This window comes from Terrapene carolina, unplaced genomic scaffold (assembly GCF_002925995.2).
Source record: "Terrapene carolina triunguis isolate 2854851 unplaced genomic scaffold, T_m_triunguis-2.0 Scaffold166, whole genome shotgun sequence".
NCBI lineage: Eukaryota > Metazoa > Chordata > Testudines > Emydidae > Terrapene > Terrapene triunguis.
Genome location: NW_020664517.1, coordinates 181,453 through 199,775, shown reverse-complemented (window position 1 = coordinate 199,775; position 18,323 = coordinate 181,453). Strand labels below are relative to the sequence as shown.

Here is an 18,323-nt window from a genome sequence, read left to right as displayed (position 1 = left end):
AGCAGTGGTGGGAACTTTGGGGTAGGTACCTTTAGAGAGAGAAGGTGGGTGAGGTAATATCTTCTCTTGGTGAGAGAGACAAGCTTTCAAGCCACACAGATATAGGCCGCGTGTAATAGAGGCTGGGAGAGGCTAAGCCTCCCCAAACCTCTGCTAACGCTCCCTGCCACGGCCCCAGGGCTCCTCGTAGGGCCGTCCCTAGACATTGTGGGGCGGGGGGCAGGTCGGCCCCAGGCCTCCATGGGTGGGGGGGCGGGCCACGCCCAAGGTCTGTGGGGGGCAGGAGCAGGCTTGGGGGGCAGGGAGGAAACCACTCCCTAGCACAAGCCTGCGGAGTGGGTTGTGGCCGGGTTGCTCCACTTCCTGCTGCCCGGTGATTGCAGGGCGGGCCCGACCCCACACTCATGGGGTGGCAGGAAGTGGAGTGACCCAGCCCCAACTCGCTCCGCTCTGCTCTCCTGGCTCCCAGCCTTGGGACTTAGGGGGCAGGGGGAACCGCCCCCCCAGCACTCACCAGCAGCATGGAGCAGGCTGGGGCTGGGTCGCTCCACTTCCCGCTGCCCGGTGAGTGCAGGGCATGCCTGATCCCTGCTGCAGTCCCCCGGGACGTAGCTCAGGGGAAGGGGTGGGAGGGGGCTGGAGCAGGGGCTTTGGGGAAGAGGCGGGGGTGGAGCAGGGGCGGGGAAAGCTTTCCTGGCCGGCTCAGCCTGCCGGGGGATCGGGCTGGCTGCTGGAGCAGCACGCAGCTGTGCGGGGCACCAGGAAATTTGGGGCAATTTGGTGTCCCAAATTTCCTGGTGCCCTACGCAGCTGCGTAGTTTGTGTATGGGTAAGGACGGCCCTGGCTCCTCGGGACTCCTCTGGCCCCGGCTCCTCGGGACTCCTCTGGCCCCGGCAGGCGGAAGTGGGGGCGTGGCCCCAGGCAGAAGGGGTGGTGCAGGGGCAGGGTGGGCGGGGCTAGCCTCCCCAAACGGGGATGGGGTGGGGGAGTCACATGCCGCCCATGCGCACAGAGCTCTTCTTCAGATCTGGGAAAGTTACTCCCGGCTCACAGCAAAATGTAAGGTGGATCAGATTGTTTAGGACCATTCAAGATAGAGCGGCCCGTTCACACCTCTGAAGTCATAGACAAAAAGAGAGGGTTAGTGAGTTACAGATTGTTGTAATAAGCCATAAATCCAGTCTCTGTAGGTACCGTCACAGACGCAAAATAGACAGATGCGCTAGAAAATGGATTTCCGAACACACCCTCTGGCGGCATGGCTAGATATCAAATAAAGGTGACAGTCTGATACATTGCCAGAGCAAGTTCCGGTGTTTGGCCTTTTAAAAGCCTCGCCCAGGCGGCTGCCATTTTACAGAGCCAAGGGGTGTATGGAGGAGCCCTTACAGAATCCCTTGCACGCCAGCCTGGCTTACTAGTGTACAAGGATTCAATGTGTCCAGCTATTGACCGAGCCTTTGCATGGTGGCACTACCCTGCAATTGGAGGCCTGGAGCAGATGCAGAATGTGTGTCTAAAAGGTCTGCTTTTTAAAAAGTGCATATGTTTGGGCAGGGGTAGAATGAGGGGCACAGGTCGTGGTACTCACCAATACCACCACAAAGTAAGCAGTACCCTCCTGAGAGGTCTCTTGAAGTAGGCTGCGGATGTTCATATGCATATTCTCTGGGTTTTTGGCCTTGGCTCCCATTGGGATCCTCCTTAACTAGGGGAAAAATAAATTAATAGATTTTTAAGGCCAGAAGAGACCATTCTGGCCATCTCATCTGACCTGCCTGATGCTGGCTGGAGAACCTCATCCAGCAATGCCTGCGTTGAGCCCCATCACCTGTGGTTGAACTTAAGTGTATGTCAGTGGTGATGTCTCCCACTGCCATTCAGCCATCACCCAAATGAGCAGCGGACTGTGCACATCTTCACCTGTGTATTAGTGTCATGCCTGGCAGGCTCTGTCATGGACCTGGACCCCGTTGTGCTAGGTGCTGTACAAGCACAACAAAAACTGTCCCTGCCCCAAGGAGCTGATGAGTGTAAGATGAGACCACAGATGGAGTACACGGAGTCGGATGCGCTATGGTCTCTCTCTCACCAGGAGCCTAACCATTGTCATGTTTTTGTAGATGCTACAGCAAAGGAAACTTGAGGAGGGATGGGAAGGAAGGAAGGATGTTTACGGGAGTGCCTCCCAGGTGTAGGGGCAGCATGGGAGAAAGCACGATGGTGCTTGTTTACAGACGAAACAAGTGGGTGCTGGAGATGCGTGATATGGGCCATCAGAGATGAGCATTGATAGTTTGACAGTGGATGAGAGATGATCGGGTGGGGACAGATTGTGAAGGGCCTTGAGAACAAAGACCAGCAGCTTATGTTTGATGCAGTAGAGAAGAGGGAGCCAGTGGAGGGGGATGCAAAGAGAGGGGTGACATGGTCAAAGTGATGAGCTAAGAAAGTGATCTCTGCAGCAGCGTTTTGAATGGATCTGAGCAGGGCACGATGGCATTTGTCAAGGCTAGAGATGCTGCAGTAATTGAGACACGAGATGTTGAGAGCTTGGATGAGAGGGTGGATGGATAAGAGAGGCTGGATCTTACAGATGTTCTTATACAGGAAGAATCGGCAAGATTTAGATGCAGCTTGGATGTGGGCACCTAGAAGGAAGTCCGAGTCGATGTCCAGGTTGAGAGCCGGAGTCGCAGCAGGATGGGAGCGGTGTCCGCAGGTATCAGAGAGAAAGGTAGTGGGAGGAGGGCTCTTCCTCTCTTTTCTGTCATGCTATGATCAGCAATTCAATGGTTAATGTTGTTTAAATTCTCACTCAGCATCTGAATGTGCACCTACTGCGGTGAACACCTCTCTGAGCTAGCATCTCTGGCTCTTTGCCGTTTAACCACTATGGGAACCAAGTGTCTCTCTTGTAATGAAAGCCTAGATTTTGGAGTGCTAGGCAGGAGCTTGAAAGAAGTGGCAGTGTGCCCCCACCCTTCTACCGCCACATACACCTGTGCCCCAATTCACACCCTGAGTTTAGGATGGTCATGTTACTCGTGAGTGCACGGATCATCCCAAACGGGAGCTGAGTGAACTCTCCCCGAACCGTGACATCTTGTACAAGCCACAGGAAAGCTATTGTACAATTGTAATTGTACTGACTTTTCCTTGCATCCCTCTATCTGTTGAGCCAAGGACCTTAGTTCCCATGAGTCGGCTGTGCCGGTTATACAGGGGCTGCATAAAAGCACTAAAATAGCCTTTCTAGACACTAAAACATCATGCCTTGAGCCGCCTTTAGGCATTTCCAAGGCTACAGCATCTGGGGTGTGGTGTCCGCCCTGGAAAGTGGGGAATCTGATCATTTGCAGACCTGCAGGCGTGAGCTTGGGCTCAGAGGTCATGGTTTTATGCCCAGAAGCGTGTATGTGTGTAGTCGTACAAGAAGGTTCAGGTTGCAGGGTAAAACACTGGCATTTCCTGGTCTGAAAGTCGAGTTGCTTGGTCAGTCTCACTCTGACCCTTGCGCATATGCTTTATGATCCGGTGTGAACATGGAATTCTCATAGATAAGTGTTCCCATCCTTCAGCATGCAGACTGTAGAGTGTGCAGTAGGGGGATCGGCTCCCTTACAAGGCTGCGGGTGTACGGTCGCCTGTGTTTGGAGGTTTGGGGTTTCCGTTGCTTGCTAGGGTGGTCATGGACTCACATTTGGGAGTTTCCCGAACAACAAACTCACTCCCGTGAGGCAGGTTTGTCTCCTTCCAAGTGCTGAGGTGGTTAGTGACTTGTTCATGGTGTCCTTCAACAAGCAGAAGTTGGTAGTTAAGAGACTCTAGACTCTGCTCCTCACTGCATCTTGTGCCTTAACAGCAGCCCTAACCTTCCTATGCCCCAGTTGAGCACAGCCTCCAGCTTTTGTTGGATCTGCGTTAGTTGTTTGTCCTCGTCACGCCTTCCTGGAGGACAGTGCTTGGGACCGTGGCATGTGGCAGCTGTTCCAGTACAGTGTGGCCGAGGTCACAGAAGATTCATGAGACACGCAGGTCATCCAATGTTCCGTCCTTAATCATGCTCTGTAGCCACTTGCAATGTTTATAGGTTCCCTGGTATCCTGGGACAGAGAGCAGTTTTAAAAAAATCAACCTGTTGTCCTGACTGGGGATGAAACTATATTACCAGATGAGTTTGAGACTGAGCCCTAAGTGGGCTTGGAAGGGTTAGATTTTGGGTTGATTTCACCGTACACATGAAAAAGAGATTTAGACTTAGACAAATGGGCTAGTGAATGAATAGTAAAAATAGGTGATTTGCTGACTTAAGACTATTTCCTTTGCATACTTTGACGTGATGTTGACAGTGTTTTAATGTTTACAAAACTTGCCATGGGGCTCTGTCTGGTTCCCTTGGGAGACTGCACAGTCAAACACGCTCCTTTTTCTGATTGTCGCCATATTTTCCTCCTGCTTGGTTTTACCTCTTTTCACCACTCTGCTCATCTCAAATAATCCTTCTCTTTTGGACACTTGCGTCTTTCAATATTTGTACACAGTTACTGCTTCCTTTCCTCAGCCTAACTGCTGTTCGGCCGAGGTCAGTCGTGGGGTTCTCTTTACTCTCTAAGCTAGTTTCTTCAGCCCAATACCCACCTAGCTTTGCGATCTGACTCACTGACATCTTTGTTTATTAGGTTTCAGAGTAGCAGCCGTGTTAGTCTGTATCCGCAAAAAGAACAGGAGGACTTGTGGCACCTTAGAGACTAACGGATTTATTTGAGCATAAGCTTTCGTGGGCTTCATCCGAAGAAAGCTTATGCTCAAATAAATCCGTTAGTCTCTAAGGTGCCACAAGTACTCCTGTTTATTAGGTGCAGTCTCAACAGAGTCCAAGAAATGTGTTGCTTCTGCTGTGAACCACACTAGGTCTTTTCCTTCGGCTGCTGTCTGTCATTACAAGCCTGTCTAATCTGCTGCCCTTCCCTACAGCATCGCTGCTTTCCAGGTTTCTAAATAGCTTGGTGCCCCAATGGTCTCTCCAGGTCCTGTTACCTTGCATTCTCCCACCATTGGTTTTCCTGTCCACACTTACACAGCTTGGCCCCTTTGGATCTCTATCCTCTCTGGCCACAACATAATTTACCTTGTTGATTTTATTGTGCTCTTTGTATCTTCCAAAGTTACAAGGTTACTGAAGTTGGGACAGTACCAATCCAAAAGGCACTACCTCCGATGTCTCCTGGGGATAAGTCTGGGTATTTGCATTGGTGCCTGTGGATTGACTGAAACATGACAGAGTTGTACTCCTGGCGGATTAGCTAGTATGAGACGCAGTTTAGTGAAAATAGCAGCACTCGGTCACAAACCAGTGCCTACCACTGGAGCAGAGGCCAGCGTTTGTCAGCCAGCGGGTGAGGTATGGATTGATGTGATATGAGAAAAGGAGCCATGACTGGCTCTCAGCTGGGAGTTGCCTATTGTGGAACGCCCTGGTTCTGATGGCTGGTGAAAAAGTACGAGCTTACTTGCTGGCTTCTCTGTGCTGTATTCCATCCATGTGTTGCGATTGGGGGGAGTGGGGGAACCTCAGAGCCTGGACAGTGGAGAGTTGGAGCATTACCAAGGGGAGGTGCTGTGTCAGTAACAGGGAGGTCACCGCTTGTGTGACTTCTAGGTAGTGAACAGAGCTCTGTAGGAGGCCTGGTTCCTGCTGTCAGCTGAAGGCTGCGGCTGTTGCGACGTGAGCCATGATACAGGGAGGGAAAAGAACATTCCTTCTGGGCCAGAGGGGGGCAAGACTGTACCCTGCTGGTGCAGGGAGGGATGGAGAATGGGGGTGAAAAGGGAGGGGGTAGTAATGGGGCATTGAAGTTCACCCTGGTAGCAGTTTCCTCTCTGTATGTTGAGATGATAGTAGTGTACAGAGAACAGATTGAGCCTGCAAAACCGAACTCCTGGGTTCATTAAGGGATTGCTCTGAAACCAGAAGTGAAGCTGCTTTCCAAGGCTGTTTGGTCTTCATGCTCCCTCCGCAATGATATTGTATACTTGACTGGATAGAGTGTGTGGGGCACACACTGCGGTGCTGAATGGGGCACAGAAGTCTGAGCCACTGCTGTGATAGTACACGGCTAGGCCAGTTCCAGCGGGCAGAACGGCCGTTTGGCTAGCAAGCGGTCTGTCTGCCATATCGAGAGAGGGTGTGTTTGCTGGACTGGGGAGAGATGAAGGAGTTGCAGTCAGTATTGCATGTGGTTGGACCACCTTCCTTCGGTGCATTACTTGCTTTTAGCTAGGTCTTTTCTCCGGTGCACCTAGCCTTGGTGGAGGAGCTGAGGTTTCTGAAACTCCACATACCAGGCCTCTTGGCTGTGGCTCTCCAAGGTGATAAGTTGCTCGCTTGGCTGGAACGCTGATACATTTTTTGTTTTGTTTCTGTAGATTCTTGGCAGCCTGCCCAGAAGGTCAAAGTGAGGTGGAGATGATGCTTACCAGTTAGTGTTCTGCTGTTAACAGTCATTGCAATAGGAGAGCTTTGCCAGCCAAGAACATTTAAAAATGTCCCCTTATGAGCAAAGCTGTTTGTGAGGTCTGCCAGGGTGACAAACTAGCTGTAGCCTTGTGATCTGTGGCTTTTGTGAGCCCACTGCAAAACCTACTACTTTTCGCATAGACTAGGAGACCCTGTGACTTGTCTTCACTGCATCCAGCTGGCTTCCCCAAACCATCTGTCCCTTACATTGTGGTCTCCTCTACCAGACAACTAAATAGTGACAAATTTTATAAGTGCTTGTCTATAAATGCTACAAGCCTAAATACTAAGATGGGTGAACTTGAGTGCCTGGTATTAAATGAGGATATTTATATAATAGCATCACAGAAACATGGAAATGATGACAATCATTGGGACATGGTAATCCAGGCTACAAATATATAGGAATGACAGAGTAGGTGACACTCGTAGGGGAGTGGCACTACATGTGAAAGAAAGCAGAGTCAAATACAGGGGAAAAAACGTAAATGACTCAAACTGTACCATAGAATCTCTATGGATAGAAATTCCATGTTCGAGTAATAAGAGGATAGCAGTAGGAATACACTACGGATCACCTGACCAGGATGGTGATAGTGACTGTGAAATGCTCAGGGAGATTAGAGCGGCTATAAAAATAGAAAACTCAATAATTAGGGATGTCAGCTATCTCCATATTGACTGGTAAGAGTCCGAAGCAGACTGGGAAGAGTTACAAAGGGGTCTCCCCAAACTAGGTGACTGGGCAAGGAAATGGCAGATGAAATTCTGTGTTGATAAATGCAAAGTAATGCACATTGGAAAACATCATCCCAACTACACATACCAAACGATGGGATCTAAATGAGCTGTTACCACTCAAGAAAGATCTTAGTCATTGTGGATAGTTCTCTGAAAACATCCACTCAATGTGCAGCGGCAGCCAAAAAAAGCTATCCATGTTAGGAACCATTAGGAAAGGGATAGATAATAAAGACAGAAAATGTCATAATGCCTCTATAAATCCATGGTACGCCCACACCTTGAATTCTGCGTGTAGTTCTGGCCATCCTGTGTCAAAAAAGGTATACTAGAATTGGAAAAAGTACAGAGAAGGATGACCCAAATGATGAGGGGTATGGAACAGCTTCCATATGAGGCGAGATTAAAAAAGACTGGAATTTGTCAGCTTGGAAAAGAGACGACCAAGGGGGGATATGATAGAAGTCAATAAATCATGAATGCTGTGAAGAAAGGGAATAAGTGTTGTTTACACCTTCTTGTCATAAAAGAACCAGGGTTCACCCAATGAAATTAATAGGCAGCAGGTTTAAAACATAGATAAGGAAGAAGTACTTCACACGATGCACAGTCAACCTGGGGAACTCATTGCCAGGGGATGTTGGGAAGGCCAAAAGTATAATGGTGTTCAAAAAAGAATTAGATAAGTTCAGGCTATTAGCCAGGATGGTCAAGGATGCAACCCCATGCTCTGGGTGTACTGAAGCCTTTGACTGCCAGATGCTGGGACTAGACGACGGGATGGATCACTCGATAAATTGCCCTGTTCTGTTCATTCTCCTTGAAGCATCTGGCATTGGCCACTGTCAGAAGGCAGGATACTGGGCTAGCTGGACCATTGGTCTGACCCAGTCTGGCTGTTCTTATTCATTGATTCTTGCCCTCAGGCATAGGTCTGCTCCTTGCAGACTTCTTAGTTTGCTAAATCTGCTATAGACCTAGGATGGGGGTAAGTTAGGTCCCAGTCCTACATAGTCGTCCCCATCAAATTCATCATCCCTGCTAAGTCTGCAGCAGGTCCTCTGGACTTTATTCTTGTTCTCCTTCCCAACTTTGCCTCTTTTCTAAAGTTATGGAGCAAAGAAGGCTGGCGAATGAGTAGCTGGCTTTCAAAGTCTGGCTGGGGGCATCAAAGACCATGTGAAGCTCCTAAATTCCTTAGGGTTTCCTGCTCAGTTCCCTCCCAGTGCATGCCAAACCATTGAGAAAAGGTTAAGAAGCCTCATCTAGTTCAAATGTTTCCCAGGATGGGAAGGGTGAAAATCCCTCTGAATGCATTACTGAAATGTACCCACTATGTGATTGTGCGGCACTCCAATGACCGAGGCAACACAGGATAAAAGGCCCTACTACTACAGCAGTGGGAAATCCGGAGTGCAAGAGGCAGAGGCCTGTGGTTTTTGTGGCTGTAGGAGCAAGGTTCTACTCTTCTTACAGCGTTTGGGCAAAGGCTGCTGTATAAGTGTTTACCGTTCTGAGAGAACTCTGACATGCAGCCACATGCATGCTTCAGTTCATGCCACGACTCCGGGTTTATTGTATGTAACCATCAGCATGCATCGGGTGCTGCACCTTTTAAACCGTGTGTCGTTGCACCAGCATTGAAACCTGTAAGTACAAGTGTCAATTAAAACCGATGGCTTCCACCTAGCACCTGTGTTAACACCAGCCCTGGCGATAAAGGTCCTGCTGACTTGCAAGAGAAACAGTGCCATGGCCCCATGAGCCTGAATTGTTTGAATTATTCAGTGTGTAACATCTCATCGTTGACCTTTCACTTGTGGGCTGAATTTAATTGGTATTTTTGTATAATTCAAGCTCGGGTACTTGTCCTACATTACTGTACAAAAATGTTAGCAGGCTCTGGGGTGGTTTGCTATCGGATATGCTGTCCTCTTGCATCATACCTTCCTCTCCTCCACACCCACACCCACACCCACACCCACACCCACACCCACACCCACACCCACACCCACACCCACACCCACCCACACCCACAACCAACTCTGGAGGGCGGGGGGCGGGTTTGCTGGGCTGAACAAGAGACTGTCTCTTTCCAGACCCTGCACTTGGCATGAGGGAGACCTTTGTTCTTGAAAGAGCCCTTCCAGTTGTTGCTGTGAGTCTCCATGGTTTCTGCAGTTTTGGCCCTTTCCTTGTTCTGCTAACATTGGTGTCTGAGAATTTCCATCTCAGACATCTGACCGGTTCTCAAGGAACTCCAAGAAAATATTTCTGAGTTAAGAGACTAATTATAGGTCTGTGGATGCAGGTGATCTACGGCTGGCATCTTATGTGCTACAAGGTACAGGGGTGTATTCCTCTGGCTGTGCCAGTGACTCTATATCCAGCACTTTACACCTCTCGCCAAGCCCCTAGTCTATTGTCAACTGCTTTCACAGCCGCAGGCAGGCAGATTCCTGTTCTGTGCCACTGGAAACCTCGTTATGCCCTCCGCGAAGGTTTAATCCTGACTTCAGAAAGGGAAGCGATTTAAGTGAAGAGTGTCTGTCAGGTCCTGATTCCTGTTCTTCAGTCCCCACCACAACCCTATCCCATTGCCAGATACGCTACAGGATGACATCAGAGTTTAGCTATTGTCTAATGTAATCTCTCCCATTTCTTGCTGCTTGCCTGCTCCCCGTTCTTATTTAGGTCTCCCTAAACCTCTTTTGCTAGCCCTTGATTCAGCTTTCTTGGTGCTTACACTAGCCTTTACGCTCCCTAATTAACTTCTGGTGCCTGTTACCATTTCACTGGGGATGAGTTTCTGTCTTAACAGCTGTCACCACCTCCCCCTCTTCCGCAGTGGCTTTCCTGGTTCACCTCACAGTTCTTGGGGAATCCCTCAACCCAGTGGCCCACTTCCCAGCACAAGTGGGAAGATGGGCGTCTTCCCTCCAAGCCCCTGTATTCTCCTTGCTGGCTGAGAATCTTGATGTTCCTGAACTGTTCCTCTTACGAGGTGCAGCATAACCTGACTTGTTAAAGGGAATGCTGGAGGGAGCAGTCCCATATGACTCTAACATGCTGCTCCCCTTGTTCTTCACATAATAAAACAGGGGAAGTGATTATCCTCTGGTGGCACCTTTTTGAGGCGTGGAGGTGTGAGCACTGATTAGCTCTGTGAAGCTGCTGCAGAATTCTGTAACATCTGACAGTCTGGTTGTACATGTGTCTGGCTCTCACCAGACTAGTGGCATTGCCAGCTGGAAATCCTCTTGTTCCCAAGAGATAGAGCATGACCTAAAAATGACATGTACGCAGGTGCTGAAGCACTCCAGGCCCAGAGGAAGTTGTGGGGAGGGAGCTCAGGCAGATAAACGTGTACACCCTGTTAGATGGGCATTTGGGGATCACAGGGAAACCTTCACTGCTATCCTGTTTCTTTGTAATAAATCAAGCCGACCAAACCCCATAGGGCTGGTAGAAGAGACCGTAGCAGAGGCAAAGGAGGTACTGCTGCTTCACTCCCTGTGCTGTAACTGGTATACAAGAAGGCAGCTGCATTCTTACCAGACCCCTGCACAGGAAAGCAGGTGCATCCAGGCATGGCTGCGGAGAGGCTTTTCTGACTGCATCCCAAACACTGGGTCAGTGTGTTCTGGCTTAAGTCTCTTGTTTAGTCAGAGCTTTGATTGTCACCTGGAAAGGGAAACACTAAGAGCTGAGCCTCCTGTTTGTTTTATCTGGAATGAGCGCGAGAGAGCTGGAATAAACACAGCCTGGGCTTGCTGGAAAGTGGCACTGCAGCGCATATTTAGCCAACGCTATCGCTAAGGCATGTACTCAGAGCTGGCCGGTTGGCCTCTTCCGGACCGTTACATTAGGTCCCATACAGATGTGTCTTGTCTTATCTGGGTTTATGTGCTCCTCCGGGAGAGCTGCAGACAAACAAAAGATGAGTTCCTTTTCCTGTTGCACCGCTTTCACCCCGATGGGTCGATACCTGTGCTACTATTATAGCGGTGAACGGGAGCTGTCAGATCCTGAGAGCATTGCCTTGTTTGTGGGGAGTGGACCACATCCACCCTGACTAAATTGGCCTTGTCAACATTGGTTCTCCACTTGTTAGGTAACTCCCTTTTCCATGTGCCAATATATATTTATGCCTGTATCTGTAATTTTCACTTCATGCATCTGAAGAAGTGGGTTTTTAGCCACGAAAGCTTATGCCCAAATAAATACGTTAGTCTTTAAGGTGCCACCAGACTCCTTGTTGTTTTTATGCACACCTATGCTTCTGTGCACATATCCAGGGACCTGTGGATACACACTGTGCACATATGAAGCTGGTCCCCAGGCTGATTTCACCTGGGACCAGTAGTAATAGGCAGACTTGTGAGTCTGAGAGGCTCGATTTGGTGTCCAAAGTCGTGTGATGAATTTCTGTCCTCCTCAGAGACTGGTGCAGGAAACTCGAGCGGGTGAGGGACACTTTCAAAATGGAGAGTGGGAAAGTAGTGTAGGTGTGTGCTTGCACACTTGTGCTCCTCCCCGAGCAGTGTGTGAAGGATGGCCCATCAGCCCAGCTCTGCGTTGCACAACCTCAGTTGGTTCTAGCAAAGCTGGATGAGCGAGCGCGGTTCTGGAGCCGTTTCTGTGGTCACAAGTAGCTGTAGAAGTGTTATGGTTCCCATGTCTGTGGATGGTTTGGGTCTAACTCCTTGCAGCCTTCCCTTGCCATGCTGACAGCAGGACCTGAGGTGAGCTAGGGCAGGTAAAGAGCCATTCTGCATGTAATTGGTATTGGTGCTTGCGCTGGCAATATCCGCGCGCTCTATCCTCCTCTCCCCTGCCTGTTCCTAGTTGCAGGTTAAGCTCAGGAGGCTTCTGACTGAATGGATCTTACGCCTTGCGTGCCATCTGCCAGGTCCAGCGTGCTTTGCCTTGCTGTGTGTAGGTGATGCCCCAGTGCAGCCCAGGCAGCCTTTGCAGAGTAGGGGCGTTGCAGATGGGCATATGACGACCTGTTGGATTTTCCTGAGAATCGTGGCGTGAAATCTTGTCTTAAGTTGCTTTTGTTTGTAAGCAGACAGTATAGCCTGGGCTGGTCCTAGCAGTGCATGCTTCAGCCAGGGCTTGGTCTGAGTGTTTCACTGAGATGCATCTTGATGGCTTGTGGCCTCTCATCCAGTGCTAACCACACTCCTGTGTTACAGCTGTCTCTGCGTCTCTGTTACAAACGAGGTGGGGGCAGGGGGTTTCCCTTCTGGTGGCCTTGACCATGTTCTAATCTCTCCAGTGGGGAGGGGGCTCTGGTCTAGGGTACTGTGGAGGCAGGAGAGGGGTTGCCTTTAAGCTGGGAGGCTGTTAACAGAGTCATGCAGTTGTGCCGATGTGTAGTCTTGGTAAAGTGAGCCAAATCTTAACTGTCCCTGAGAGCCCCAGCAAAGCCCGTTGTCATAAGGGGAAGGCAAAGGCAGAGGCAGAAGCGTGTGGGGAAGCGGAGGGCAATTGGAGGGGCAGTTACCCACCCCATGTGGTATGCTGCTTGCTCTCGCTTTCTGCTTATTCCCTGAGACATGGCAGCCCCCAGCTTCAGCAGGGCTTGAAAAGCTTGCCCAGGCCCTACTAGCTAGGCCGAACGAAGTGCTTGAACAGAGCCAGGCCGTGTCCTCCCTGCTTGGTTCCTCAAGCCCCATTTCTGCCCTCCCCTTCTCACCCGCCTCAAGTCCCTTCCCCTCAATAATTTACCCTCCGGCCATCCAGAGAACGGCCTGGAGCACTGCTCCCTGCCAGGCTGGGCCTCCATTGCCCTTCACTTCACTCAGCGTGCCGCTCTCAGCAGTTCCATTCGAGCCCCACTCCCATCCGCCTTCTGCCCTCTCTGCTCCCCCAAAACAGCTCTCGCCAAAGGCTCTGATGGCCTCTTTCCGGTCAAATCCTTGTACGCCGCCTCCTGGACCTACCAGCTTCCTTGGAGACTGTCCACCATGCTCATCCCAGTCTTGCGATCTTATGGCTCCATCCTCTCCCTGTTCTCCTCCTACCTTGCAGATTGCTCCTTCAGGACCTAGTCATCCTCCCTGCTCGCTGAGGCCCATCAGGGCACCGTGCTGGGCACCCTCCTCGTCTCCCTTACGCTCCCTGGGCGTCTCCGGGCAATGTTTGCTGATAGACTCCTGCCATCTCTGTCGGCCTCTGCTTTGCACTTGTCTCCCTCAAATTGAAATTTCAGCCTGTCTTCCTGACCTCCTTGTGTATTTCCAGCTCTCAGCTGAAATGCAACATGGCCACAGCTGAGCTGCCGATCTTCCCCAAAGCCCTTCCCCCTGTCTGCCTCTGTCATGCTGCGCAGCACCAACCCACATTCGTGCCTTTGCCTGCCCTCTAGCCCAGCATCCAGGCAGTGTCTAAAACTCACACGTCTCCTTCTGTCTAGGCCAGGGGTTCTCAAACTGGGGGTCAGGACCCCTCAGGGGGTCACCAGGTTATTACATGGGGGATCGCGAGCGGTCAGCCTCCACCCTAAACCCCACTTTGCCTCCAACATTTATAATGGTGTTAAATATATTAAAAAGTGTTTGTAATTTATAAGGGGGGTGGCACTCAGAGGCTTGCTATGTGAAAGGGGTTTGCCAGTACAAAAGTTTGAGAACCACTGCTCTAGGATGTCGAAGCCCTGACCTTGCTTCTTGATTGCTGCAACTTCCGCCCCTCCGGCCTGTCTTGTCTTTCAAGCTCCAATCTTTGTGGGAGGGGCTTGTGTGTCCAGTGCCTAGCACAAGGCAGCCCCTGTCGGGGTGCGGACCATAGCCTCTGCTGCAGTAGAAATGATTCATGGGTTAAGGACAAAAGAGCCCCTTTGGATCCTGAAATAACGCAGCCATAGACCCACACCCACTGATTTCTCCATCAGACCCATCAATTCAGGTCTTCTGGAAACCTCCAGTCTGGAGTTAAAGGCTGCAAGGTGATGGTGATTAATAACATGCAGTTTTCCTCTTACTGGGTTTTTAATAAGGCTGCCCAGCGTATGTGCTCCCAAGTGAGTAGGCACAAGATACAGGGGCCAGACTTGGCACAGGGCTGCAGGAGCGCTGCCTTCTCCCCGCTGCATCTGTACAACGGCACCCGTGCTGCTGCTGCTGCACCGTGCTTCCCCAGAGGCAGCAGCTGAACACAGCCAGAGGGATGAAGACTGGTCAGCCTCATCCCCATCAGTTTCCCTGGCTCCTGCTGGCCTTGCTGAGGCAATGCTTTGTACAGCCACAAAAGGAGGAGTCTGCACTGGGGCGAGTGACATGAGGGGGTCCCAGTGGCTTGGGAGAGGGAGGGGAGTGGCAGGCAGAGATGTGTGGATGGCTGGGGTCTAGCTGGAATGATCTCAAGTTGGGAGTAAGCTTGGTTCCTCTTCCTCCAGGCTGGTAGACCTGTGAGTGTTGGAAACGAGGCTTCTCTGGTTCCTGGGTGCACCTGGCAACTTCCTACAGAGCCTTCAGGTTGACTGAAGAGGCAACATTGACTGGTTCCAGAGGGCGTGGTATCTTCTGTGAGCCAACACGTGCACCCATCTTTCTGCCCTGATGTCCGTATCAGTAACACGCTTCCCCTCTCCTGTTCCTCCTAGCTACAGCTACATGATCGATAACGTCATCCTGCTGATCACCGGGACGTTGCACCAGCGCTCCATCGCGGAGCTGGTGCCCAAGTGCCATCCGCTAGGAAGCTTTGAGCAAATGGAAGCTGTGAATATTGCTCAGACCCCTGCGGAGCTCTACAACGCAATCCTGGTGGACACGCCCCTGGGTGAGCAGTGTTTATTCAAAGTGCCTTTCAGCTGGGCTTGGAACCGGTCTGCCCATTCATGCACTAGGATGGGCACAAACCCGTGTTTCTGAATCCGGGACTACAAAACAGTCTAACCACCGAGACAGGCATGGTGGGTTTTACTGCCTTGTATGTCTTACTTGAACTATCTTGTGCATCTACAACTCAATGAGCCGTATAGCGACCCTCTTAGTTCCCCATCAGCTGCTCTACAAAGGGTCTTATGCAGAAACCTGAAGGTAGAAAGTTGAAGCGTGTTAAGAAATGTAATCTTCTTTTAACACTAGTCGTCTTGACTGACACACAGGTAACACAGGGCAGTTTAGCAAATAATCTGAAGTCCCTCTGAGGGAGTGAGGTAATTTTACTTAATTTAGCAAGTTTGTAGCACAGATTTACTATTCCCATTGGAACACTGAGCAGTTTGGTTGGTATGCTGGGCAGTTTTCTATGGGCATCTTTCCCGATAGCTACCACTTCCATTCCTCTCTGCCTTTACTTGTACTGACGCAGGCAGTAAATACAAGCCGGCGCTCCATAAACCAGGAGTTCAGGTTGGAAAACTGACTTACCTTATACCGAGCTGTAGAATGTGGAAACCAGCAGAAGCGTTACTGTTATGCATCACAGGTTGGCTGGAAGAATGGTCAGTAGAGCCTTCTCTCACCAGCTGAGAGACATAACAGTAGAGGGGAAAAGTAACTCTCCCAGTGGGAGATGCCACTAATTTTGTTAAATGTTGGTAATTGCTGTGGTCTGCAGAGCCAGACTTGTCTATGTCCCACTGTGAAACAAGTACTTGAAACTCATTATCCCAGTGGTACCTTATCCCAGCAAGAGACAGACAAGACCTAAAGCCAGCAATGGAGCAGTCTGGGAGGAGATGAGCGAATGCTTCCATTGTGCACAGTGGATGTCTGGACACACAGGCCTCCGGGGCTAGTGTTGGCAAACAGAGTTAATGGAGCATAATCGATGGGATGATCCACAAGCAGTTCTTCTAGCTGCTCCAGAAAGGATGCAATTCCCCAACAGACTGAATCCTGGTGGCACAGTTGGTAGCAGCCTAGATTTTCATAGCTGGGAAAGAAAGTGCTTCCCACAAACACAACCTGGGACGATGAGGCAGAGAAATAGTTGATGGGAAAATGACTCATTAGACAAGGAGCCAAGAAATTGGACAAAAACTGAACCAATAGCAAGAGCTCTTGCTCCCATGTCTTGAGTGTTCAGCTAAGGAAGGATCACCTGCAGTAAAGCCAAAGCGTTGACATACGTTCCCTGAACATGAGCGTGGGAAAACAGAAAGTGAACCCTAGCGTAAAAGGGGCAGCAAGATGGGAGCAGAATGAAAACCAGGACCCTTAACGCAAATAGCAACCACAAGTGTAACGGAAGGTACTGCAAACTGTAGTACGTGGGAAGTGTGTTCTCCAGTTACGGGTGTCTCACAGGATGTCAAATTCCCAAAGCTGAAATGCATTATTTAAAAAAGTCTGACCAGCTGTGCAGTGTGTCCGTCTCTAGGCTCTAAGTGTCCAGGGTTTATATTGAATGAAAATGACGCTCTCTTGCTGAGAAACAAGGCGGTGTAGAACATTCCTGTAGGTCAGAGTCTTTAATCCAGCTCTTTACCTTCCTAGAAGCTTAACATCCTCTGCCCCCATGAATGTCCCATCACCATTACAGGCATATGGACTTTCCTCTTCCCCCATTTGATTGCATATGCCTTCTTTTTGTCTACTTCAGCGTTTGTTCCCCACCATGGCTGATGCTGGCCCGGTCCTGGGGAATAGCGACGTGCTGCCTAACAAACAAGCGCTCTAACTGCTACTGCAGCCTGACGTGCACTCGAATCTAGGACCTAATAGCCTTGCAGCTCAAGGCACCCTAAGAAATTCGATTTCTAAATGGCACTAGTGTCACCACCATAAAACTACTGGTAAGACACTGCCCCTTCCTGCAGAGCTCTGTGGTTCCCCGGCTTTGCGGCACCATAACTCCCGGGGACTAGAAAAGGCACAGCCAGTCTTTTTCAGAAGAGTTCGGCTCCCATCTAGGCACCAGAATACAGGCCTGATTATTCCGAGTTCAGCTCCCAATCCGAGCACTTCTGACCATCCAGCCGTAAGGGTCATGCTGGGTGTTGTGCCTTTGGAAACCTGGCCTCCTGCATGCAAAGGTCTTGCACTCCACTCCCTCTCCGGGGAGCACGGTGTGCAACTCGGAGCAGCAGGAGCACGCTGCAATTTTGCTCATGGCTTTCTGTGTCTGTTTCAGCCGCCTTCTTCCAGGACTGCATATCCGAGCAGGACCTCGACGAAATGAACATCGAAATCATCCGAAACACGCTGTATAAGGTAAATGTGGCCCTCGCGGGGAGGGAAGGAGCTAATGAAACAGCTTCCTGGAGTAACAAACATCAGTGACTCGTGCTGTGAGAGGGTGGGGCATTGCTGTCTGCCTGGTCGTTCTGTGTGGAGGGAGCTGAGCAGGGGGAGCGCTCATGGAGCGCTGTCCTAGCTGGCTAGTTCCAAAGACAGCTTTTCCAGGCTGGGGAAGGAGAGAGTTGTTAGTGTGTTCGCTGTATATCGTAAAGCCGTCTAGAAGCATCTCCCCCGGGGAGCAATAATGCAGTTAAAATGTGACCGAGAACAGGGTCTGTGTCCAGGATGGAATGAAGCAGTGTGCCAGGCTGGGGGGTCTGGAGGTTGGTTCACACAGTGCTATTATATCCAGCTTGCTAGTGCCAGCGGCTTCCAATCTCTGCTGCGGTGTCAGCCGGCTGGCAGCGAGGGGGTCCTTAAAGTACCCTTTGACCTCGCCTCTCTGAATAACCTTGCATGAGTTGTGCAGGCTCTGGCGGAGGGCTGCTCCTTGGCTGACAGAAGTGGCCACAGAATCCGTGTGAAGTGGAGGCTTGACCTAGCCAATGTGAAGAGACTGCTCCCTCGGGCCTGGCTCCGAGATCATGGGCCAGTCACGTGCTTTCTTAAAAAGGGAAGGTTTGCTTGGGAAAGGCTTCAGCGCCTCAGCCGAGCTGTTGGAACAATGGATGCAGCAGCATAGAGGAATAAGGAGATGGCATGCGACTTGGAACCCAGAATCCCCCTCCTTGGAGGGCAAAGAGGTCTTTACTCTGAATAAGTTTCCCTCATGGAGGGCTGGAATAGGCATGGGGGCTGTGGGTCTGCATTGAGGGGCACTGGCAGAGCTGTGTGTGGGGAGCACAGAGGGAATAGCAGTGTG

At 50.6% G+C, this 18,323-nt stretch overlaps 1 protein-coding gene across 1 annotated transcript in view; it reads left to right on the top strand.

Annotated features, from left to right (window-relative positions):
* The window catches only part of LOC113406951 (V-type proton ATPase subunit d 1), a 90,870-nt gene that overhangs the window by 62,275 nt on the left and 10,272 nt on the right, over nt 1–18,323 (top strand). Inside the window, exons 3-4 of the mRNA XM_026653871.2 lie at nt 14,875–15,053; nt 17,355–17,434. Of these exons, the coding sequence (XP_026509656.1) occupies nt 14,875–15,053; nt 17,355–17,434 (259 nt within the window). The remainder of the gene's footprint in view (nt 1–14,874; nt 15,054–17,354; nt 17,435–18,323) is intronic.